At 39.4% G+C, this 25,400-nt stretch overlaps 2 protein-coding genes across 7 annotated transcripts in view; one reads left to right on the top strand and one right to left on the bottom strand.

Annotated features, from left to right (window-relative positions):
• Positions 1-1,133: 1,133 nt before the first annotated feature.
• Positions 1,134-14,280, bottom strand: GOLT1B (golgi transport 1B). 2 transcript variants are annotated; one of them, XM_032446067.1, is made up of 6 exons: positions 14,128-14,280; positions 9,450-9,541; positions 7,553-7,731; positions 5,030-5,111; positions 4,012-4,045; positions 1,134-3,660 (listed from the first exon to the last, which is right to left on the bottom strand). In XM_032446067.1, exons 1-5 carry the CDS (start codon positions 14,150-14,152, stop codon positions 4,037-4,039), a joined length of 387 nt encoding a protein of 128 aa, XP_032301958.1. In that variant the 5' UTR covers positions 14,153-14,280; the 3' UTR covers positions 1,134-3,660; positions 4,012-4,036. The 2 variants fall into 2 exon arrangements, with proteins under 2 accessions (XP_032301958.1, XP_015723839.1); XM_015868353.2 differs by lacking the exon at positions 4,012-4,045 and having other exon boundaries at positions 1,137-3,660; positions 14,128-14,278.
• The window catches only part of RECQL (RecQ like helicase), a 17,088-nt gene continuing 5,959 nt past the window's right edge, over positions 14,272-25,400 (top strand). For all 5 annotated transcript variants that reach the window (XR_004308086.1, XR_004308085.1, XR_004308084.1 and 2 more), the window contains exons 1-10: positions 14,272-14,375; positions 15,744-15,816; positions 17,771-17,968; positions 19,958-20,137; positions 20,945-21,051; positions 21,919-22,117; positions 22,646-22,812; positions 23,341-23,422; positions 24,452-24,600; positions 24,687-24,804. Coding sequence is in view for 1 of the 5 variants with exons in the window: in XM_032446051.1 (XP_032301942.1) it covers positions 15,801-15,816; positions 17,771-17,968; positions 19,958-20,137; positions 20,945-21,051; positions 21,919-22,117; positions 22,646-22,812; positions 23,341-23,422; positions 24,452-24,600; positions 24,687-24,804 (1,216 nt within the window). In the remaining 4 variants the exon portion in view is untranslated. The remainder of the gene's footprint in view (positions 14,376-15,743; positions 15,817-17,770; positions 17,969-19,957; positions 20,138-20,944; positions 21,052-21,918; positions 22,118-22,645; positions 22,813-23,340; positions 23,423-24,451; positions 24,601-24,686; positions 24,805-25,400) is intronic.

The raw sequence follows: 25,400 nt of genomic DNA, 5'->3' as shown, positions 1-25,400 counted from the left end.
AGGAAATAGATTTAAGTAATCAAATAAAGACTCATCTTGTGACATCCACTGCAGAGACGTCTTTTTTATAACCTTGCTGACAGTCTCATTGAAATAGTGGTACCATATTGTGAGCAATAACAATGTCAAAGTACTATTGGTTAAGAAATGGCAACCATTCCCCAAAAGTAACTGGCCATATGAACTATACACAGGTTTGTATTACATCTCTCACAGTTTGACAGATACCACCAGGTTTACCTACCTGGTGTTTTCTTTTTCCCTTTTAAACCAGGAAGCATGAACTCTCTGGATTTCTTAGGATACAGCCAACTACACCCAAGTTAGCAGAAAGGCTGGAAGCTCGGCCAGATGAAGCTTTTAGAGCACTACCTAGCCTAGAACTTAGAACAAGCACACCTCAACAACACATTTTAATTTCTGCTTTGGGGTTCTACTCACTCTATGAAAATCCACAGCAGCAGGATGCAAGCTTGCACATCACCACAGAACAACAAATCTGCTTATCAGGCTACTCTGTGGATACATAGGTCACACTCATGCCCTTGAAATAAGAGGGATCTGAATCAGCCGCAAGTCCTTGACATGTCTTTTTTCTCCTAAACTTTCACTCATTTCCTTTCTTCTTGCATGGTAGTTTAGCAAAGAAACAGTTTCTCACTTAACTGTGATTTCCACATTGTGATGTTTGAAACCAGAACGTGAAAAACAAGCTCAGATCATGACTCCAGTTGCAACTCTTGCCTTCAGAAACAGATTTTGACCAAAGTACTGAAGTTCGAGGTGCTCAGGATTACACAGTAGTGAGCACCAAAGCAATGGAAAGCATCATACATTGTAATTGAGAATGTCCTATTCACCTGGCAGTTACACATTGTCAGTGGATTGCCCCTGGGATCAAGCAACACCCCATTATGTACAGGAAGATGCCTAGAAAAGCAGAAGACAGATGCTTACATAAATGAAATCCTTATTGTCAGAGAAAACCTTTAAATTAAGATTAATCAAAGACTATTCCCTGTGAAAATAAACTCACCCTAAGACAGAAAAGCACACACTCCTTAACCTTCAGAAAGGTAAACTTGTCAAAACTTTCTCAGCATTCAAGTGTAAAGAGACACAAAGACAAAATCATAGAAAAAGGTTCCCATTTATTCAAGATATGACAAGTATATTTACAGTATCCATTTGCTCAGAATGAAATCCACCCTTACAACTTTTTTTTTTTTTTTTAAAGCAGCAATTATAAATTACATTTAAAAGAGGAAACGTTCTAAACATGTTTCTGTTAGATTTTTGTTTTTTACAACAGAAACCTTTAAGGCTGAGTAGTTTAGACCATTGCTGCCACCCACATTTATCCTGACAAAACCATCTAAAAGACAACATTATCTCGAGGGATTAAGCACACCTTTTCGTTCCCTCAGATGCATTTCACAGCAGTTCCTATTTGACAGAAACTGACTTTTTATTTAAAACCAAGAATTAAACAGGAGCAAGATGGACTGCCTACATCTCAGTTTCAGAGAGCTAAAAGATAACATAGGGTAATGCATTTGTTACCTCTGAAAGATGTCTGATTTCTTGTTGATGAAAGTACTTCGGCTTACCATGTACTATTTGCTTTCAGTAAGAGCTCCAGTCTTGCGGTGTAATCCACCCATCCCATCAGATTACTTTTCAGAAGACAAGAAAAATCTTCAGGTAGCTGACTTGTAATGTAAATGATGAACACTGCTTCAAACAGCACTTGATTCCCACAGTACAGACTACTGCTCTACCACAGCAAACACGATGAGTTTGCTGAACAGCTGTAGTGTTATTTCTAGTCATTTAACACACAACAGATCCGCAGGAACAGTTAAAATTGGTTCATCTCTTGAGGTAGGAGCCACAAGTCACATTTAGTTCATATGTAACACATACTATCAAGCAAATATAGTCAACTTTTTCATATAAACATTCAAGAAAACAGTGATGGGTTTTCTCAGATATTGTTCACTCTGTCATGGCATTTTTCCCCCCACTGAATCATTTCGTGCCTGCTTGAGAAGAAAGCTAATTAAATATGGGAGTTACAGGTTGCAGCCATTAATGCAGTTGTAGTGAAAAAACACTCATGCCTCATACAAAAAGCTTTGCAGCAACTTCCAAAAACAGTATCTGAGAATTCTTCTTAAAAGATGCTTTGAAAAAATACCAATTTTAACTGCATAATAAAAAAATCAGTCCTTTAAGACTACATAGCTAATTGAAATACTACTGTTGCATTTCAGGATGTTTGTAGGATTACATTAGAAGGGAAGAAGAACATTAAAACAGAAAACCCCAAGACTTTCACAAATACAGTTTTCTTAAAGATCACTTTTTGTTAGATACCTATAACTGTATCTATTGAAAGTACACAATGTTTAACATTCCAAGAGAAGCAGAAATGTGACCTTTGCGTTAGTGGGGGACATAAACTCCAGGCGACAGCTAAGTTGTTTTTATGACAGAAGTTTTTGAGTTATCTGAAGATAACCCAAAGAACAAGTTATGCAACACTGAGATTGGCACTTGATCGTTAATTAGCCCATTTACTACATTTGCTCCCCAGAGACTCACATACACAGAGTTTTAAGTCTTCATTTTATTACCGTAAAAAATAAACGTCAACTTGTAGTTCCAGAATAAACAAAGAAACCTTAGCTTCAAACCATTTAAAAACAAAAGGTTCGCATTTGGACAAGATACATTTCACAAGATTCATGTCAGCACCGTAACCAGGTGCATTATTTTGAACCAAATACATTTCAAAGTTTCCACGTTAGTGAGAAGGGGCTGCATTCTCACCCAGATGCAGACATGACTCAAGAAGAACAAACTGGAAGGAGTGTAAGCCAGTTTCTAGAGTTCCCTGTTGAACTCTACATGTTCAGAACCAACACTTAAGACTGATGTTACCGAAGACTGACTTTCTGCATATTCCAAAATGGAAGGCAAATACAATCAACTTACATTTGGCTTTGAAACATTACCTTAATGTTTTATTTCAACCACATATTTACAGAAACGCATACAACAGAAGTGCGCAGGGTTTCCTTTTTAGTCATAATAAGAGATGAATAGTCATCTCAACTTTCATGCAAAGGAGCGTCTCTTCTTACAAAAGAAGTTTCCTGTATTTTGCTTTATTTATTTATTTTGTTTGTTCGTTTTGCATTCTGAGGGTAATAAGAAGGCCGGATAAGTTGGAGTGACCTTAAAAATGGAGGCCTGTTTGCTCTACTGCACCTTCACAATAAGGAGGTAAAGTACAGGCACCTTTAAATCCGGAAGGGTTCATTACCTTTTCCAAAACCAACAACCACAGTCTTGAACGGTTGTAATGCGAGTTATTCCATGACTTTCACCTCTTCAGTTTACTTCCTGAACTCTGCAGTTACTTTTCCTAGAAGCATACTTGCCGAGCTTCTAATGTATTTTGTCGACTATAAATTTTAATTTAAACTGTTATGTAAAGAATGTTACAAGCCTTTCTTTCCTTTGTACACAACTTAATCTTTGTGCTGAGTATTCTTCAAAAGGATTTTATAAATAATACAATAAGTTTACAATCAGTCTTCTGCCCTCTTGTCATTATACCATGTTGTTGCTTTCTCCAACTTTATCTACAAGCTGTAAAAAAAAGAAACAAGAAGTTTTAAGATGCATTACGTTTATGTACAATTTAATTAAGTCTCAAATGCAACTTGCTGTTTGCGCAGTTGGTATGTGACTGGAAATGAGAGTAGTACTCACCAAGGTTTCATGATTTAAGTTTGCAATGTAAGATTTTTAGTATCACAACTGTGTTTCTACATGACATGTTTTCTTATATAAGACGTTAACGGTGCAACATGAAGATGCAAGAGAATGAAAAAGGAAATAGAAGAATACAGATACCACTGCTAGCTTAATGATTAAAACAAAACAATGCGGTATCAGCCACGCATGCATTAGTAGACCAAGTAAGATATTTCAACTGACCATTACTGTGGATTCTCTTCTGAGCCTACGTAGGCTTTGAATAAAACATTAACAATTATCCTTTTAAAACAGGATTTAACCCCATTGTGATCAAATTAAATGTGAGCAGACAAGATCAATTGACAAGTAAAACATTCAATTGATCATGAACGATGAGCCAGAACTTGGCCTAGACTGTACGATTGGAACAGATGATCTTGAAAACTTATTTTTAAAAAACAGACTGACATATGTCTTAGTTATGTCCCCTGATAATTTTTAAGCTGTAGCTATTAGAACTGTAGCTTTCAAAACTAGGGTTAAAAACATTTGTGTTAAAAAACATACAGAAATTATCACAGTAAAAGCAGTTGACCGAAATACCCTACCTAGATTACCATCTTTCTGGCACCATTTACTGTCTTCAAATCCCTGGATACTTAGTTAAGAAAGTGGAAAACTGCATTTGAAGAAGTACAAAGCCAAGAATCAATCTGTTACAGCAGGCCTGAATAAATATTATACTTGATGAATGATTATGCATGATGAGAGTTTCTGGATTCACCCTGTAAGCTGCAAATTAACACTGAGCAAACCTCTTTGTTACTACAGGCCCTCTTTTTTTTTTAGATACATCCAGATACTGCACAAAAAAGAGAAATGCCTCTTATGTAACAGACAGGAGAAGAGGCAAAGAACAGTGGCATGGTTTGCCTGCCTGTGGTCACCTAGGGTCAGCAGCAAGGCAGGAACCAGAACCCTGGTATTCTTAGTCACAACTCTGAGTCACAATCCAGGGCTCTTTCCCCTTTACAAGGCTTAAGCAGAGGCAGTCTCTGAAAAGACGCTGTTTCTTTTACATTTAAAAGCCTCTCGCTGGTTATTTGTATGGTGCAAAAACTATACAGTAATACAATCAAATTCATTGCTCTAGAAAGCTGTATATGATTCACTCCCAATGCATTTCTGCTACTGCAATAGTAATGAAATAGGAAAAATAGCAAAAGCCTTAAATTTACATTAAGTAGCAAACACTTACCGAGCTTATACCAGGTAAATTCAAGAGAGAACCAAGGACTGGAACTCTTCTAATGAAGCCAATCACCACAGGAAAGAACCCCCTTTTAAGTAGATAAAAATACTGTATTAGTTTTTATAAACAAACTATTCTAACATTGCTCTGAAGAACTGGAAATTCAACTCCTGTAGTTTCTTCACTGAAAATTATTTTACCAAATACATGAATACACGTTTAGCAAAGAACAACACAAACAGAAAGAAGTATTATTTTAAATTGATGTAAATATTTTTCCTCCTAGTCAGCAACCCTCCGGATCAGCTGTTCAGAGAACAACTAAGGGATGGATATCCAACTTAGTCAAGAGGACTGATGTGCCCATCTACTTTCTCAAAATTATTATAAACATTGGGACTTTTTTTTAACCTTATAGGAAATGCATTCTTGCAATATCACTCATCTTCCTATATCCAATATAAAAACTGCCTGAAAGGTAATTCTAAGTAATCCCCTTTGAAACCAGATATGGCAATGTTTATTCGACTAAAGAAAATTAAGCACAACGTGTGTGCACTCATGTAATTGACAAATACATGTGATGTCAGAAATGTTAATAACGAGTCAGGAGTTGCCGCCTTTTACAGCTGGTATGGTCTACTCCTGCACTGCCATTTTGCCTCTGCAGCAGGAAAAGGGATTTTCTGTGGCAGTATCTCAGCCATCTGAAGTCAACCACAGCAGTTCAGCTGGTACTGGCATTTTAAGTTCTTTAGTTGAGCTATACATTTCCCAGCATAGAATAAGGGCTGGCATGTAAATCCACCTCTGTCATGTCTGACCAGCAGAATTTCACTATTCACCATCCTCTTGCTGGTAAAAACAATCTGTTGGATCCTATCAGTATCAGTAAGTCCCCCCTCCTCCCTGGGATATCTATTTTTTTTTTTTAAAGACCAGATCATTACATTGAACCTACACATTGTGATGCAAGGCACACAAACCACTTTTGACAGGCAGGCATAATTGGTGTAAGCATGAATGCAAAAGCATCTTTAACAAGAACTTTGGATACCTTTGATCTGAACAAGGCTCTGAGAGCAGTCTAGACAATGATAAAAGAGACTGCAGTGTAATAGCTGTCTCTAGGGAATGCAATTTGAATGTGTAAAGGCAAAGAACTGAACCTCTGATAGGAATTTTTTGGCAGTACACTAAGAAGGGAAAGACATTCGACATTTAATCCAGAGTAAAATCACAGCTGTGTCTCTCTCACTGCAGTAAAATAAATGTATACTACATAAAAATCTCTGCTATCATGCCAACTATTTAAGCGTTCTTGGCTACCAGTACCTACAACCTTTGCTTTGTGGACAACAGGATCTCTGCAATTTCTTCTACAGAGAGTGTGAAAGATGATTTCATACAGGAAGTCCAACTGTACAAGAGAACTACACACAAAAATTCTGGTGGAACTGCTTTAGTGGTCTCTCTCTCTCTCTCTCTCTCTCTCTCTCTATATATTCAAACAAAGAACTTTGCTTGAAGTAGTAACTAGCCAGCACAGTAGCAAGAGATACAGATCTTAACAAGTATTAGGAAGTAGAAAAAGTTGTTTAGAGACCAGTTGAAAAGATTCATATGGAATTATTTATCCATTGTTGATACATTTCTGGGTAAGATGTGGTCCTGCTGACTTCGGGATAACAATTTGGTGGGACTTAGATTAAATCAATAAGCATTAGATGGAATTTTGTCTTCTAAATAGAAGCCAAGGAGCCGACAAAAGCTTCCCTTCTTACTTATTAACACATTTTCTACTTTGTTTTCTAAAGTATGGGACTACAACCAAGGAAATAAATGATATATTGCAACATTTCGGGTTATTTCACCCTTAAATTAATTGTAAGTTAAATGACATGTTGTAACAGATGCAACCTATCTGTTGTAACATTATTAACATCTATATAGAGGAGATACAAACGTTTAAGTCATTTCAGACATCAGTAACCGAAACCAGCATGGTCTACATTGCAAACAGGGCACAAGTGTAACAAAACATCACAGAAGCCACCTCCTCACTGAGGTAGAAAAGAAATAGTGAGATTGTGAAGCTAAGATGTTTCTAAGCACATGTTTTGCCTTATTTATTAATTCAAAGAACAAACAAAAAATCAGAATGATCAACAGCTCAACCAGCAAAACCAAGAAAATACAGGCATTTAAGTTTTCTTTTACATAGAAATAATTAAAATGTGGCACTTGTAATAATTTGATCTCCCAAATATTTGGAAGCTGTACAGTTATTTGATTAGATTTAAGCCATGTTGCCAAAAGACAGCTTGATATCTGCCTCACAAACATTAGCAAATTAGAGTCGTGGAACCTCTTCACCTCTTGCAAATGTAACCCAACAGCTTCAAACAAAATCTATGAAAAGTGAACATCCAAAGAATGTTGTTTTCCCAGTTGTAATACAGTACACTGAGCAAGTACATGTGCTCCTTGATACATCTTTACAGAAAGCAATTTTGAAACAAGTCTTACCTGAATAATAGGAAGAACCCATATATTTCAAGAATCATTCCTATTAAAGGCCAACCAATCAGAACTATGAGCACACCACCCAGGAAAAAGCCCGTTGCTTTCATTTTGTGTTTTTGGAAGAAGAATCTAAATGTTCTTTCTAAACCAATAACAAAAGCCAAGCCAGCCACAAATAAAACCTAGAAGAGACAAAAACCAACCAAATAAAGAACACAGCTAAATACATTCCTAAGTTTAGAATGCAAGTACATATTATTAGTCTACAATTAGTCTAGAATTAGACCGCATTTTTGCACAACTTATTTTTATATCAAAATTAATAATGAGAACTTATTAGTGACTTTAAGAGTCTACCTTCATGGTCTCTAACAAGCATAATCATGTCAGAAGACCTGGTGACAACAGCTGTCTTTCCTGTAACATAAATACAATGGTTACCTGTGGTTAGTACTCAGTGGTAGTTTAGTGTTAGTGGTAGTTTAGTACCACTAACAGCTAAGATTCCTAAAACAGGGAACAGACATGGTACAGAAGCACCCCATCCTCAATAGCTTGTGCCAATCATTGCAAAGGCAAAACAAGAAAAAAGCTGAAGGGCATTATCAGCTGCCTTCCTTAATTTTGCCTGTGTGACAGGCTACTAGAAATCACTGGTTCCAGTGTAGGCTGAACGTCATCTTCAGTGGTCCAGCCTAGCTAAAATTGTTTGGAATATCCTTCAGCAGCAGAGTATTACTTCATTCTCTAAGCACACATCTGGGCAACACCTTTTCTGGAAAAAGATTATAGCTCAGATTTTACTCATAACTAACAGGTGAAATTCAAGTTCATGTTATATAAAGATAAAAACAAAACAGCAAGACAATCATGAAGCTACTTCCTTACCACCTTTTACCCCGTCACTTTATAATTAAGCTCTCCCCTAAATGACACAGTAACTTTTCTTGTGTTATCTTTGCCTACCACGTAGCCTTTCGCTGTCTCTTCCTACCTACATCCTCATTATTCTCCCTAAACCAGATCTTGCGTTTCCATCTTATCTTAGAAAGAAGACAATATAAGCACTGTTTTATTCTCTACTCTTTCAATGTGCACCCAAATTCAAAGAGCATTCACAGAATTTCCATCCAGCAAACCTCAGTATTTGATGCTGCTGCCACAGAATGAAACCGGTCCATTTTGACCACAGACTTAAGGTTACCAAAGGAGGACACAAATCTATCAAGCTGTGCTCTCTGGCTGGCTGGCAAAACTGAGAACAGCTGGGATACAGCAATATCAGATTTAGAAAACACAGTGTTACTTTACTCTGTATTGGGAATTTTATGTACCTGCCCTAGAATTTATTTCTATGCTGCTTAAGCAAAAACTTCAATTTGGTAAAAACTGAAGCTATTTCAGCTTTCTGTTGCAGTGATCTGCTCTCCTAAGCCACTAACTGCAATTCACGCTTCTCTCCATCCTAGTAAAGCACAGCAAAACTGCATTTAACAGAATGCACAGAACACATCATTGGCATTCATATCCAAATAGACACCTAGCTTTCACAGTTACCTTGCAAGATCATAAAAAGAAAGTGTTAGTAATAACAGCTAATCTAGAAATCTTATTTGCATCAGCATAACTGTAGGACAAGCTGCTGCTTGTCAGAGCAATGTACCACATGCCTGACCTGGAGGTTCAACATTAAGATTGATGTGAGCTGCTCTAATGTAAATCAGGGAAAATGATTCACTCAGATCATTGCACATAACTCCTCCTTTATGCTAAGTTACCACAGTACCTTTTATGACTCGGTTTCTATTTCAAAATACATTGTTTTTTAAGTTTATTTTTAATATATTATATACTTAATTTTAAGCAGAGCTGAATTTAAAACCGGAAAGTAGGCACTTACATTTCCAATAGCAAGAAGAGCTTTGTCAAAGAAGAGTATCATTCCAAAGAACAGGAAAAACACTCCAAAGCCTGTTAAACCCATTCCAATCTCTGCAAGGAGAAATAAAATTACGTATATTACATAGCACGGTAAAAGGAAAAACTCATGCTTAGAATGTGATACAAACCAGGAACATGCAACAGAGAAAATTTAAAGTCTGTGAGCTTGTCTATGAATATTTCACGAGTACTTAAAAATATCCCTAAACACACAAATAAAACTAGTCCTGTATAAACCAGTTACTTCAATACCAGAAAAAGAGATGTTTGGGAGGTGCTAATCATAAAAAGGATCAATTTAATAACATACTGAAATTGAACGCAACAAAAGAATGGATGGATATACACATACGGCAAACATCCCTTTAGATTTTCTGCTAGCAAAGATGATTTTGGGAACAGGTAATAAAACCTTGTTTACTATTTGCAACTCTTATCCCATAATGCTTATTTGCATACGCATAGGTACCTCATCCTCCTGAGACCTCACATTCTACATTATATGCATGGCAATCCCATTTTCCCAACTTCCAGATTAAATACAACGCAGATTAATGCTGCAGGCTCCTTCCATGTAACACATGCTGATGGCTGTTAAACATTAGCTTGCCTCTCCTGCCAGCTGTCAGTTTACACAGAACCCATAGATGATATAAATATATATATATATCTGAGCTCTGCCTGTCAGTAAAAGTAGTTCAAGAAATATTGGATAGGCAATAGCAGGATGGAAGATTTGTTTGCCTGGAAATGTCAGGCTACAATTAAAACTACCGCTTGACGATGGTCTCCAAGGTATTTTGAAGCACATCACACTTTTAAAATTAAACTTCCTTTGACTCTCACACAGACTGAATATGAGAAATAACAGGAACAGCAGCAATCAGCTGCAAAAGCCTTGGCATTTATCCACGCACTCACCATCTTATGATTGGAGAACTTAGAAATCTAAAGGACATATACACACAGCTAACAAAAGCAGCAGTATTAATACAGGTGGGCTGGCAATCCAGTATACTTTGAAGATGTTGGTATTTCTGTGTGGCCTAATGTATGGGAAATCACAGCCTGAACCTCTGATTAATCAGCTGAGGCAAGTGTTGGGTCAGCTGTGGGAGCACAGGTGAGAGTAATTTAGCTGTGCTCCTGGAAGGGGTGGAGCTCGACTCCACCCCCTCTGAGACCTCATTTAAGGGCTGACCACCACTGAGGCAGCATCTGTTGGAGATCGCTCCCCAGTGGAGACTGCCTCAGCTGTCTGGTCCAGGCATCGACATTGGTGAGTTTTCTTTACTCATAACCTTTGACTATTTATCACCATCCTCTGTTACCACCTTTACACCTAACAAACAAAAAGCCCTTTGCTGATACCGCTAGCCAGATAAACTCCAGAAGAAATATCTAAGTGTATTTTATTTGCTCTTCTGACTGCAACACAGATCTACTTGATCATTTAACTTAGTCGCTGCTTGAAGAGCTGAGGAACAAAGGCGTGTAACAGTGTTGATTTCAGATGCTTAACTTACAACAAAAAAAAATCCCAAACAGCTCAGTGTAAAGAGATTTGTTACAGCATCATTCTCCTTTCAGCAAGGTTGCTGGCCACATGGTGTTAAATCATGGTATTAAGTCTGCCACATTAAAGCTTTACTATGAGCACTTTAACCACTCTGTATTAAAAACCACTACCTGACAATTAACACTCTGCAGACATTTACATTACTTTTCTTACAGTGAACTACAGATGAACTGAAAACTGCATCTCCACCAAATCAACTGACTGAAACCAATGTAGGAATTGCAATCTGCCCTTTCTTCCAGTGCTCTTTAAGAGAGCAGAAACAATCTGTATTCTGGAAAGAAAACACTCCAAGGCAGGATTCCAAAGGAATTACCAGCTGCCAATAAGATAAATACGCTGCCACGGGAAGTGAGTCCTCATTCCTTCTTCAGACACAGCACAAAGTGGGGTACAAGCAAGAAACAGAGGCTGATTCCCAACAGCTGCTGCAATTACAGCTCTAACACTTCTGCATTCACTTGAAAAACATTTGTAACCACTTACTGTCACAGCAGGTTTGGTTTCCCTTTAGAAATCAACAATACTCTCCAGTTAGCACAGGGGAAAAACTAAAGTCCACCATTCTCATCATCCCAAAGTTACTGCTGAAAGCAGATGAGATACTGGCAACAGAGGGTAGCAGTTCTGGGCTCATTTCAAGTCAATGTTGCCAATCCAATCATATCAGAACTCTCTTTTTTCTCCCAAGGAACACCAAGTCAAGAATGTCTGTCATCCTGTACAAGCTGGGAAGTTTTATAAGGGGCATAAAGTGCTGTTAAGAGCTTTCTCCCATGCCATAAAAGCCTTCCTATAGATCACTCAAATACAACTTTTTCAACGTTTAGAAATGCAGATCCATCATCCTTGCCACATGATAGTTATTTCTTAGTACCTATGACTTGCAGAGGGGAGGGATCAACACACACTCAATGTTCCTACAGAAACCCCAGGAACTGTGTGAGCAGCGCAGCAAAGCAACTAAATTTGCTTAGTAAAGACTAAGTCTTAAGACAGACTGGTTATGAAAGTTAATGGAGGAAACTACACATCCTCTCTCTCTTGTATACAAAATGAGAACGTGCTGCAGTCCAGAAGAAAAAAAGATTAATACACTTTTTTTGTGGGTGTTATAATTCTGTGTTTTTCCAAACAGAAGTGAGTATCAAAATATCTGAAGAAACATCTTCAGAGTATTAAAACATTGTACAGTGTGAGGCTTTTGAATTTCAGTATTTCTATCTACTGCTCTCAGCTCTGAGTTAAAGCCAACAGAGACAGCAGGAGGAGTTAGTTCAGTGTCCCAAAAAGAAACTAAGACAAGTACAAACAGTGAACGTATCTTTTTCTATTTTCCCCAATGAATACTTTGGATGGGACAAGTGGGGAATGGGCAAAAGCCAAGCCCATAAGGCTTTAACACATATATGTAAGAATAAGGCTTTAACACATATATGTAAGAACTAGCCCCAAGATTTAACACCCATTCCAGTAAGAGAGCACAGCGCCTGAATTTCTCAGGAAGTCATTAACCTCGTGTCTTACTAACCTGCTTTACTGCCCGCTTTTATCCTTTGCCTCAGTTGGCTCTCCAGTGTTTTCAGTGCTCTGCTATTAAGTTAAACTTTCTTCCCCTACACCTTTCACACTTGTCCTCCATCAAGCAACATTACAACACTTAACACTGATTTCTTTTTATGATACCTATACTGTGAATGTATCATGCATGACATGTTGATTTAAATAAAAGACCTAACATCCTCCTTTACTTTGCAGTTCCAGTGCGTCCAAACCCTCTGATTTCTTTCCATTTCCTCTTTCATCATCTTTAATTCCACCTATTCCTAGTCAGAGAAAGCAAAACTACTGTGATTTCCAAGCTGGTCTTCCCTGGCTTCAGACTGAGCGCCTGGTCCTCACCTTAAAACTTCTTCTACGTCACCCGCAAACACTCAATTCAGTAACAAAGTTAAAAGAAACACTGAAGGCACTGACACGTATTGACTCAAAACCATTAACATCCACAGGGAGGCATATGGGATAGCAGACGTCTGCCTAGTCTCACTTTCGCATACTACTCAGTTTTCATTCATTCTCTTCCTGCCACTGCCACCTGCCAACACCACCACCACCTCACACCCCAAATCAGACGCCAGCAGCAGAACTGGTGACCAATGCCCACCTGAAGATGCTGGATGGGCCCTGTTCAGCTCTTTCCTATGCTTGCACCTCACTCACTTTCAGCTTTACCGGATGAGCCCCATCAGCACCACTATCCCAGTTCAGGAGCACACCCATAGCACTCCCCACAGCAGGGCAATGCTGGCAGGATCAGGTGAGCTGCCCCCGGCCAGCACACACTGAGCCGGACCCTCCTCAGTGACCCCCACCGCACCACCTGGACCCTCCCCTCACAGAATCACAGAATGACCCGGGTTGGAAGGGACCTCAAGGATCATGTAGTTCCAACCCCCCTGCCTGGCAGGGCCACCAAACATACACCTTTACTAGATCAGGTTGCCCAGGGCCCCGTCCAACCTGGTCTTGAACACCTCCAAGGACGGGGCATCCACAACCTCCCTGGGCAGCCTGTTCCAGGGCCTAACCACTCTCCTAGTGAAGAACTTCCCCCTAACATCCAACCTAAACCTTCCCTCTTTTAACTTAAAACCATTTCCCCGTGTCCTGCTATTGTCAGCCCTTTCGAAGAGTTTACTCCCCTCCTGGGAGTAAGTTCCCTTCAGGTATTGAAAGGCTGCAATGAGGTCACCCCGCAACCTTCTCTTCTCTAGGCTGAACAAACCCAACTCCCTCATCCTGTCCCCATAGGGGAGGTGCTCCAGCCCCTCGCCCACACTCCTGATACGGGAAGCGCCAACAAAGGCTGCGGGTCCGTCCCGTCCCACGATGCACGTCCCTACCCCGGGCTCATCCAGCCCCACCATCAGCGATTACCGCCGGGCCCCCCGCGGCCCTGCCCTGCCCACGCCGCCTCCACCGCGCTACGGCCGCCCCCGGCGGGAGACCCGTGCTCCCTTCCCAATAGAAACCAATGGGGCGAGGGCGCGGCACTCACTCTGTGTGTCCGACAGGGAGATCATGGTGCCGGCGGGGCAATGCGGGGATGGACAAGGAGCCGAACGGCGAGAGCGGAGCCACAACGGCCACGTCTTCCGGAAACACGCAGCCCCCTTCGCCTCGCCGCCGGCTGAAAGGAGAGCGCCGACTGGCTGCGCGATGCCCAGTGAGCAGCAGCCTTGTTCGAGTGGCTCCGCCCCTCCGCTTTCGTTCCTGTTGGCTCTCAGCTCCATGATGCGAGTTCAGGTATCTTCCCGTTTATTTACTTGATTTTCTGTCGGTGAGAGGTTATAGATGTACGTGGTGGGGCTTTATTGCTGAGTGAGGGAGCTGTCTCTAAGGAGAGGCTTTATCGTGGGTTTTATTGCCTTAGTAAACGCTACCACTTCATGCCTTGTGCTCTCACTTCATCCCTCTGAGCATCTTCATGGCCTCATCTGGGCCCATTCCAGCAGCTCCACACCTTTCTTGTGCTGGGAGCTCTGAGCCTCGATGCAGTGTTCCATATGGGGCCTCGTGAGGGCAGAATACAGGAGAACGGTCATAGAATCTTAGAATATCTGAGTTGGAAGGGTTCCGTAAGATTCATTGTCTCAAATTTGATCCATTGTGGTGGATCCAAAGCTCAAATACAGACTTGTACTATTTCTATCATTGATCCCATATACCAGGTGTGAATGAGATTCATTTATTATTTAAAGAAGAGGTGTGTGAGGGGTGAATGAGTTCTGGAAGGCTTGGTTTATTCTTTTTTCCTCTATAACAAGTGACTGGACCAGGGCACACAAAAAATGCTACTGCTGTGCCCGAGCCCTACGCTCACTGCAGCTGCACACTGAATGGGAAGGAGTTTTCTTCCCATTCATTTTCATTATAGTTAGTAATATTGTTATTAATAATATTATATTATAAGGTATTATCATTTAGAGCAGATATGCAATTTCTGCGGGGGATAAGGAGATCCCTTTACAGAGCTCCTCTGGGTACTTATATGAGCATGCATGAGAAAATGCATACGTGTGCTTGCTTGATTCTTGTCACTGAATCTGTGGGTACAAAGGTGGCAAATGAAAGGGGAGAACGGGCAGAGCCCCATTGTGGAACACTGCAGGTTTTGGGGGCTGCAGCCCCAGCACCATCCTTGACCCTGGTGGATGTACATTGTGTGGGTGGGAGGATGGGAGCTCTGTCCTGTTCTTATTTCCAACCCTAGAACCAGCACGACCCCATCTCCACTTCAATCACTACCCGTACGCTGTAGCCATGCACAGCCCCATGCTCATCCTGCACCTTGCGAGGCTCATCTAAAGCCTCATCCCATACGCAGCCCCGTCTCTTGCACAGTACTATTCCCAGCAGAAGCTCTACCCCATCCCTGTTCCATGCACAGCCCAATGCTCTAACAGTCCTCTCCCTTGCTTTGCTGCCCTCCCTTCTTTTGATGCAGCCTGGGGTAACTGTAAGGATGTTTTCCTTGTTCACATCCTATTACCACTGCTCTCTTTACAGTTGGACTGAGGAGCTTTTATTCTCATGTTTTGACAAACTGCTTGTGGTATGTTCTACCTTTAGAAGGATTAATAATGCAACTTTTCTTGTTTGTTTTATTCTTAGTGACAGTGACTTGGTTAAGTAAATTCTTCTGAGGACAGCCCTCTGTATTCTCTAGAGATGACAGCTGTGGAAGGTAATACAAAATTAGCATTCAGTGTTTTCATTTTGCTATCTTTTGGTTAACAGACATGATCACCTGATATATTATTATTTATAGGAATTCAGTATATGCAGAAAAGAGTATCAGGTCTCTGTTGTTGTACTTCAGATTTGAAGGAAGAGATGTTTCACAAAGTAATAGAATGGTTTGGGATGGTCCAACCATCCTGCTATGTGTGTGGTTTTTGGTTTGTTTCTTTGTCTGTTTTTGAACTGCATAATGTTTTTGTTTCTTAGGTTAGAAACTAAAATTGAAGTTGATTTGTCAAGGAAATGACGCGTAAAGAGGATAGCTTTTTGCATGTGAAACATTTTTCCTCCTGTAAGAAATTTATCATATCTGCTGTGTTTGGACCAAATGTAGTATTTTGGAGGAAAGAAATGGGTTTTTTAATGATTTTCAAGCCTGGCTTGAAAATGATGGTACGTGGTTGACATACTGTGTTATGTTATTACTTTTTCATCTTGGGGGGTTAAGTTCTAGAGCACAGCCCATAGAATCATTGAATTGCTCAGGTTGGAAAAGACCTTAAAGATCACCAAGTCCAGCCACACCCTAACCATACTACCCCAACTCTAACAACCCTCTGTTAAATCATGTCCCTGAGCACCACATCCAAGTGGTTTTTAAACACATCCAGGGCTGGTGACTCAGCCACCTGCCTGGGGAGCCTATTCCAGTGCTTAACAACCCTTTCTGTAAAGAAATTTTTCTTGATATCCAAACCCTGGCAGAACTTGAGGCCATTTCCCCTCGTCATGTCACCAGTGAGAAGAGACCTGCCCTGCTCTTGCTGTAAGCAGCTTTCAGGTATTGGAAGAGAGCAATAAAGTCTCCCCTCAGTCTCCTTTTCCCCAGACTAAACAGCCTCAGTTCCCTCAGTCTCTCATCACAGGGCATATTGTCCAAGCCCTTCACAAGCCTTGTTGCCTGTTGCCCTTCTCCGGACCTGCTCCAGCACCTACATGTCCTTTCTGTACTGCGCTACCCAAAACTGAACATAGTACTCGAGGCGAGGCCTCACCAATGCTGAGTACAGAGGCAGGATTACTTCCCTAGTCCTGCTGACCACACCATTCCTGATACATCCTTATATACATCTATGTGAAGTATGGCTTGTATAGAGACAAGTTCCTGCCAAAGTTTCACTTAGAATATAAGTTAGGCATCTGGGAAGTAGTTGCTTCAGCTCTTTCAAATCTGAAGAATGGCCTGTGTTCACAAAAAGCTTTTGTACTCCATGTTCAAACCATGTTGAAGTCCATGTTCAAACCTTGACACTTAGAAAATGCTCTGGATCTGCACAAAAGAGAAGATGTGAGTGCATGAAACACAGCTTCCTTCTAATGTCTATTTCCATCTCTAGAAGACTTCTGCTTGCTGAGGTTAAAGTTGCTTCTTACATGTAAATGCAGTCTACTAAAAATGTTTTAACACCGAGCTCACATTGCAACTGCCTGGAGTACACTTTTGTGTTCATTATAACTCTTTCAACTTTAACATCAGGCAGATGCAATTTGCTTTTCATTTCCCTACTTACATCTGCAGAAAAGAAAATAATGGCAAGTATTTCTCTGGAGAGACTCCGCATCTGGGAGACAAAATTGTGATGCACTTTTTCTCTATTAATCAATGTAGTCAGTGCTAGCGTTGCTTATCTCTTACACTGTATCAGAGGTGACAATGTGGAGCACACAAGTGCTTTCGTGCAGCTTACTAATATATGAAAGACCTCATTAACCACTGCAAAGTACTTTTGCATGGTAAGTACAAAAATTAAGCTGTTGTGATCTTACTAGTGTGTTTAGCATGCTGTCTTTTTTCCTCTCGATGCTTTTGGTTTGTGTTTAATTTGATTGTTCTCAATCAACAAGCGAAATATGTTATTCATGTTAATATTTTGCTTTTTCCCTGTTTTTGTCATCAGTGCTAGAGGAGGAACTGCTTTCCATTGATAATGAGCTACAGGCAGTGGAGATGCAGATTCAGGAGCTGCTGGATAAACAGCAAGAACTCATCCAAAAGAAAGAGACATTAAAGAAGCTGATAAAGCAGTCCTCAGGAGAGTCAGCAGCAGGGGGAAGTAAAGAGACTGAAACCTCAGTTGAGGCATGGAGTAAAACAGGTTTGCAAATATTCTAACAGAAGCAATTTAATTTAGTACGGGAAAAATGTGTTTGTACAGAGTTCTGTTTGGATAGTGATTTTGTTCCATTCTGTTTTGTTCAGCTGGGTGGCCTGCCATCTTACACAGGATAATTACGTGCTTGCCTCGTTGGGCATTTAACACTGACCTGAGTACCTCTAGTCTAGAAGAATGGCCTTTTATAACTGTTGTCCTGGTTTCAGCTGGGGCAGAGTTGGTTTTTTTCCTTTTCTGTGTCTGGTAGGATGCTATGTTTTGTCTTTGGAAGAAAAACAATGTTAATAACACACCAATGTTTTAGTTGTTGCTGAGCCGTGCTATAAGCAGCCAAGGGGATTTCAACTTCTTACGTTGTCCTGCTAGAAGAGGGCTGAAGCTGCACGGGGAGTTGGATGGGGACAGAGTTAGGACAGCTGAGCAAAGGGAACTGCAGTCCCTTGCAGTTCAGGGACTGACTGTGCATCAGTTGGCAGATAGTGAGCAGTTGTTTTGTGAATCACTTCTATTGGAACTATGTATTACATTATTATCATTTCTATTATAATCCTCCTTTTCAATTCATTTTCTTCTTAGTAAATAGTTTTTATCTCATCTCACAAGTACTACTTTGCTTTTTTACGGATCCTCTCCGCCATCCTACTGCGTGAAGGAAGTGAGTGAGCAGCTGTGGTGGTGCTGAGCTGTCTGTTGGGTTAAACCACAACTACTACTTTTGTTCTTGATGCAAAGTCACGGCTTAATTGTATTTGCAATAATAATCCAAGAGTAAATCTGGGTACATTGCAGTATGTATTTTTAGACAAAAAATAAACAGGAAATAATTACTCTGGATGTTTTCAGGTTTAGTTGATAACAATCTTGCATTCTTAAAGTTGCTTCTTACTGTCTCTGTTTCTTCTTGCTTGAATTGGTAGGACACCAGTGGTTTTAGCGTGGGTTATGTAACCCCGCTATCTTGCCTAATGATGCAAATTTGATAGGTTCTGACTTAAAAAAACACTGTAGAAAATGTTAATACAGTAGAATTAGTTGAAGTTCCAATTGTCCCATGGGCTGCTGTTCTCTTGGAAGTGCTGTTTTTCAGGTAAACATTAACTGGAGTCCTGGATAGCTGGTTGGTTTGGACCATGTTATTACTAGCAAATTCAATTAGATCTTTTTATTTTGATTCTCATCCTCCAACTTCACTTTTATTACTGATGCAGTATAATTTCAGATCAGTGCTACTGAACAGAATGACATATTTTGGGTGTCTTTTCTCTTGTGCTTTATAACTTAACATGTTTTTCAATCATTTGCTGCATTTGTATATACTGAATAAGAAATATAGCTAAATATACTGAATAAGAAATATAGCTAAATTTGTTTTCAGTTTAAGCCCACTGAAATCAATGGGAGGCTTTTCTTGTTCTCACAGAGCCTTGGAACTTTTCTCTGATCTCTGTACATTAGGAAGCAACGCCACCTCAAGTCCCACAGCTTATTATGTCTGGAATATATGGAACATAAACCTGCCTTCATTATCTTCCTTGCAATGACTACATTTGTATGAAGGAGGCATTTGGGCAGCTGTGTAGTAAGGCTGTTGTAGGACTCCATGTCTGCTTTTATTTATTTTCAGGATAGGCTTCTTGTTTCCATTCAATTTTGGACTAATCAATTGACTTAATAATTATCACTGTAAAGTACTTCATCTGTTTGTGATATTGTTAGCATTAGTATGTAAATGAAAGCCCTTAGTCTGGAGGTGGATTATGTTTGTGTTTGCACAGGGTTTTCAAAGGTACATTTACTAGAAATTAGATTATACAGACTTGGGTTTTGCGCCTTTATTGAATCTTTGAAAACTCTTGCATCTAAAAGTGTGTCAATTTCTACTCTAGTTACTGGATATATAAGTTACCCTTTCTTCTATTTAAAGAAAATTGCTAAAAATGCATTTTATGTATTTACTTTTGTCCTTAACAGATTTTCCATGGTATGAGAAGATAAAAACTGCGCTGGAAAACAAGTTTAAACTCCAGAAGTTTAGATCCTTGCAACTTGAAACTGTAAACGCTACAATGGCAGGAAAGGATGTATTTCTTGTCATGCCTACAGGTGGTGGAAAGAGCCTTTGTTATCAGTTACCAGCTGTATGTTCTGATGGTATGTATGAGGAGGAGGAGCCATATATAAACAACTGAATTTAGCTTCCCCCTCATGAAGTTCTTTACAGAATGCATGTTGCATTGGTGTTTAATCATAGAATCATTAATGTTGGAAAAGACTGCTGTATGGGAAACTGTTGAATCACGGCATGAACCTCTGATTGACCACCTAAGGGGAGCAAAAGTAAAGGCAGTTCAGCTCTTCTACTGGAAGGGGTGGAGCCTGGCTGCACCTCACCTAGACCCCATTTAAGGGCTGACTGCCGCTGGGGAAAGATCTCTCTTTGGACATCGCTCCTCTTGGAGTTTTTTATGTGAGCATAGGGCATAGGTGAGCATTTCTACATCTGTTAAAAAAAACAAGTATCCAGCTGTAGTTTTTAAACTTCTTTTGGGAAAAGTAACCCATCTGATTGCATGGAAGTTCCTTTATTTACAAAGATCAAACCTATCAGTGCCTGGCATTGCTTAGTTACATGTCACCTCGTGACACAGCTGTGAATCTGACTTGCTTGGTTTTGTATACTAGTCCTTGTACTCTGCTTTTTGCAGCTTAGGTTTTAAGAGAAGGTGCATATCATAGTCAGTTGATCAATCATGTCCTTATGTGACCTTGCACTCATCAGCTATCTAGGAGAGGAATCAGCTACTACGTATATAAAGTTTAAGTTCCTTTTAGCCAGTTTTAACAGTGCAGGATTGATGCATTATTAAAAAAATAATAATAATAAAAAATAAAGAAATATTAAAAGTGACAGCGTGTGAACTTGATGGTTCAGATATCACCAATAATTTATTATTACAGGCTTTACGCTCGTGATATGTCCTTTGATATCACTTATGGAAGATCAGCTCATGGTTTTGGAACAGCTTGGCATTTCTGCAACTTTATTAAATGCTTCAAGCAGTAAGGTATGTTTATCTGTTAAGATTTTATGCCCAAGTTCACATCTCACCTCTGTTTATGTTCTTTTTGAATGCTGGATGGCACAGTTTTAGTAACTAATGCTATCAAAGCAATCTTACCAGCTGTTTGCTGTGGTATGGGTAACATGAATGAATTTGCAGCATTCTTGTTTTAATAACAAGGGCATGTTTAAACCAACAACTTACATGGAATGGGTTGATTGCATGGGGCCAGTTAAACGATGTGAAGTATCTTTGGTGTTTTTTTTCTGTTTTTACTGCATTTCTAGTCTCAAGAGAAGATTGGAGGAGGTGATTTTTGTCCACGAAGTGACTTCTTGAGCAATGCAGGCTTTTACATGCAGTATTTTGTCTTCCTTTGGGATGGTAAATGTTTAATATCAAGGCCAAGAAGTATTTTATTTCACAGCTTGTTATTAATCAATTAATTCTTACAGTGATTTATTTTTTTCCTGACTACCGGGAGGCCACAGTCATTAAACTGCACATGTCAGTGGATCCGATAGCTTAGTGGCCTGATGCTACTTGCCAAACTTGCGGCCAGCTTTCAGGTAGAGCATATTAAAAATTCTGTGATACAGGTTACAGCTTGTTGTGTACAAAGAATTATTTTATACTTGTAGTATCAAACAAGCCTGCAATACATTATAGTTTAATGGGAAAATTAGTCTTTTATATATAGTGGTCTTTTGCAAGGACTTGCAGTAGCGGAAATACTATCTAACAGTTTATCAGTCTTTGTTGGTTACCTCCTATGAATTGTCATTAACCTCTTAAGAGCCTTAACAGTAAGCAACTTCAGCGTGCTGCCCTGGTTTCCTCACGCCCGATTTCTCCTTTTGTTTTGAACAGGAACATGTGAAGTGGGTTCACAGCCAGATGCTAGACAGAAAATCACAACTGAAGCTCCTTTATGTGACCCCAGAGAAGATTGCAAAAAGCAAAATGTTCATGTCAAAGCTAGAGAAAGCTTATCAAGCAGGATGTCTTGCTCGCATTGCTGTAGATGAGGTCCACTGTTGCAGTCAGTGGGGCCATGACTTCAGGCCAGGTATGCTCTTTAGAAATCTGATTTGCAGGGTTATTCAAGCATCAATAAATAATAAGTTAAGCCTGAAATAAGGTTAAGTACTTTCTTCATATGCTAAGTAAATAATTCCATAGTTAGGTATGACAAGAATATGTATTAGCTCAAGAACTTATGTTCATAAACAACTATCCTTGTCCAGTAGCTAGATTCACTCAAGTTGGAGCTGTTTCAATGTCCTTTGTGGTGTTAGCATTCTGAAAAAACTGCTGTTGAAACTGTTTTTGGGTATCATCTTTAATAAAGCCCATACAGTCATCTGGAATCTGCTACAGGAAAAATGTGTAATTTTGGACACCAGTCTTCAGCAGTCTATGTGAGGTAAAGAATCTCATTCTGGGATGCAAAGTCTCATGATCTGTTAAGATAGTTAGGGGATGACAATGCTTTTGGAATTGATAAAACACATTTTAGTGTGTAAGTGAAATAATCTGTGAAGTAATCTGTATGTTGTTTAATGCAACACAATAATATCTTTATATTCCTGCTCAGACTACAAATCCCTCGGTATCTTGAAAAGACAGTTTCCTTGTGCTCCCTTGATTGGATTAACTGCAACTGCTACAAATCATGTTCTAAAGGATGCTCAGAATATTTTACACATTCAGAAATGCATTACCTTTACTGCGTCTTTCAACCGGCCTAATCTTTACTATGAGGTATGTCTTATTAGCTGTTCAAGTGCCTTGCGGCCATATTATCTCCTGTAAGTTACAGCTGATGAATTTCAGGATAGATCGTCAGTTGCACATAATAATTGCTAGAGTGGCAGTGCTCTTTAATGACTTCTTCTGAATCTACTGTCATTTGCATAGCAACATGGGCTGCCCTGACTTTTCTGAGTAAGGCTTAGCAGTTAGGACTGTATACAGGGAAGGTGTAGACAAGCAGGCTCGGGCTGCTGCAGTCTATTGAGAAATGTATCATTACAAAAAGGCTTGAATTAGCTTGTTGTACTGTATTGTATGACCGTAACTTACTGTTCTTCATGGGATCTTAGTTCGTCTTTTCATCCTGTCAGCTTTTCAGATGTAATCTGACTCTTAGTAATGAGAGTATAGCAATTCTGGTTAAATAACAGAACAGTTGTATTTACTGTACTTGGAGAAGTAGGATAAAAGCATTGTTTTAACAGATTGCTTGCCAGCTGGATGAACTCTCTGGCACACGTGTATTATGTTTTTGAGGTTCGGCATAAACCTTCGAATAATGACGATTTCATTGAGGACATTGTTAAGATCATTAATGGAAGATACAAAGGGCTCTCAGGTAAGCAATATAAAAGTGTGCTATTAAAAATAGTATTTAGCATTGCATGAATTATTCCAAGTGGTCCTGAAACATACAGAGAAATTCCACTTTAGCCAAATATTAAGCACCCAGTGTCAAAAAGATACAAAATTTAGTCAGATCCGTACCATGAGTTATTACTCATTCCATTTATTACTGTTTAAATTTTCTTCCAATTTATGAGTGCGGCATCCAGGTTCTTGCTCAACACTGGAGAAAATCCACAGCTAATAGTGAGGACTATGTTGAAGAATAGTGTTTTGTATTTGAGAATTTGCACTACCAAATAATGGTGTTGTGCTCTTTGTACCTGTTGTACTTTCCATGGAAATAAGTATGAGAAATTACCTTTGGAGCACCCTACATACATACCTGAAATCAAGAGTACTATATTACAAGAGCAACAGATCCCGGTTTTATGGAGCAGCAGTCTTTGTTTGTCCTTGATGTACAGCTTTGCACCTGCATACAGAACTGTACTGAGATGATTAAAAACTGCACAAGTTTGTGTATAATCTTAGATTTGGGTCAGACTGACAAGAAGTTGATTTATCTGAAATCTCAGGTGAGATATCAGATGCCATAGGAGACTTACTGGACCCCTTTAGTAAAGGACTGCTTCACATAAGGACTAAAAAGCATTGTCTTCCTTGATAATAATCGCTACTATGATTATTCATTGGAATCCATTTTTTCTCTTTAACCTACAAGCTACAGCTGTAAGTTGAACTGTTTTCCCTACAGTAGGAAAAAGCCCTACAAGGTAGGTAAGCCATTTTTCCCCCCTCATAATTTAAGAAGCTCGATAGGAGAACTTTTGACCTATTCTGTCTTTTTCAGATTGATGTTCTAAATTTCTTTTGTGACTACCAATACTGCGTACTGAATAGGCACAAAGACTCTTTACTGACTTGTTATTTTTAAACTAACAAAATAGATTGTAGGGTGTTTGTTTATTATTTTTTTTAAGACATGACGAGAGGGCATCTTTTTTTTTCTTTTATGCAGGAATTGTTTACTGTTTTTCTCAGAAGGACTCTGAGCAAGTCACTGTGAGTTTGCAGAAACTGGGAATCAAGGCAGGAACTTACCATGCAAACATGGATGCTAAATATAAGACCAAAGTTCATAAAGGATGGTCAGCAAATCAAATTCAGGTTAAACTGATATTTTTTCACAGACTTCTGTCTTATTAAAATAAATCATAACTTGGTACCTTGAAGGTTTCTTGTTCTTATTTCAGGTTGTAGTGGCAACTGTTGCTTTCGGCATGGGAATTGATAAACCTGATGTGAGGTTTGTAATTCATCATTCAATGAGCAAGTCAATGGAGAATTACTACCAAGAAAGTGGACGTGCAGGTATTGTAGGAAACAGCATTTGCAAAGCATCCATTAACATCTGTTTGGCTAATAAAACTACGCTTTCATTTCAGGCCTGCATGCAGTATCTCGTCTTTGAGCTGAATTTCAAAGTATGAATGTTACTCTGCCCTCTATAAAGATATCTTAAAGCAGATATAAACTTCATTCATGGATTTCAGGCCTCTGTACTGCAGTGTAGCAAATATAGCTGAGTGTCCAGCCCTTTACTCAGAATTTTTTTTGAGTTACTTGATTTTTCTGGCATCTGTGGCTTAGCAGGACGACATGACATTGATCAGACTTGTCACAGAAGGGGTTTTTATTTCCTTTGCATAGCAACTAGGATGTGTAAATTGCTTACATTCTCTAGATGGTGTGTGATCTCTGTCTGAATTTTCCTGGCCTCAGAAAAACAAGTGGAACAGGGGAGATTTTGGTTGAGATTTTAACTCTCTCTATGCTAGAACATGTCTGCTGGCCTAAAAGAGAGGAGCCATCAAAGGTTCTTTCTGCTCTTTGGATCTTTCAAATAGTAGGAGAGTACCCATCCCATCATCAGGAGGGGTAGCCAAAAGAAAGAGGTAATTTAAGTT

This window comes from Coturnix japonica, chromosome 1 (assembly GCF_001577835.2).
Source record: "Coturnix japonica isolate 7356 chromosome 1, Coturnix japonica 2.1, whole genome shotgun sequence".
NCBI classification, from domain to species: Eukaryota; Metazoa; Chordata; class Aves; order Galliformes; family Phasianidae; genus Coturnix; species Coturnix japonica.
The sequence above is the reverse complement of the archived record's forward strand: the minus strand, read 5'-3'. Positions and strand labels throughout refer to the sequence as shown.

What these genes read in the sequence shown, in the direction of transcription:
- GOLT1B (XM_015868353.2), bottom strand. Translation starts at nt 14,152, where the DNA reads ATGATCTCCCTGTCGGACACACAGA. An exon ending in CTCCCTGTCGGACACACAGA is followed by an intron (nt 9,542 to 14,127) that starts GTGAGTGCCGCG and finishes TTCTCCTTGCAG; the next exon opens with AGATTGGAATGGGTTTAACA. An exon ending in ATTTACCTGGTATAAGCTCG is followed by an intron (nt 3,661 to 5,029) that starts GTAAGTGTTTGC and finishes TTTTTTTTACAG; the next exon opens with CTTGTAGATAAAGTTGGAGA.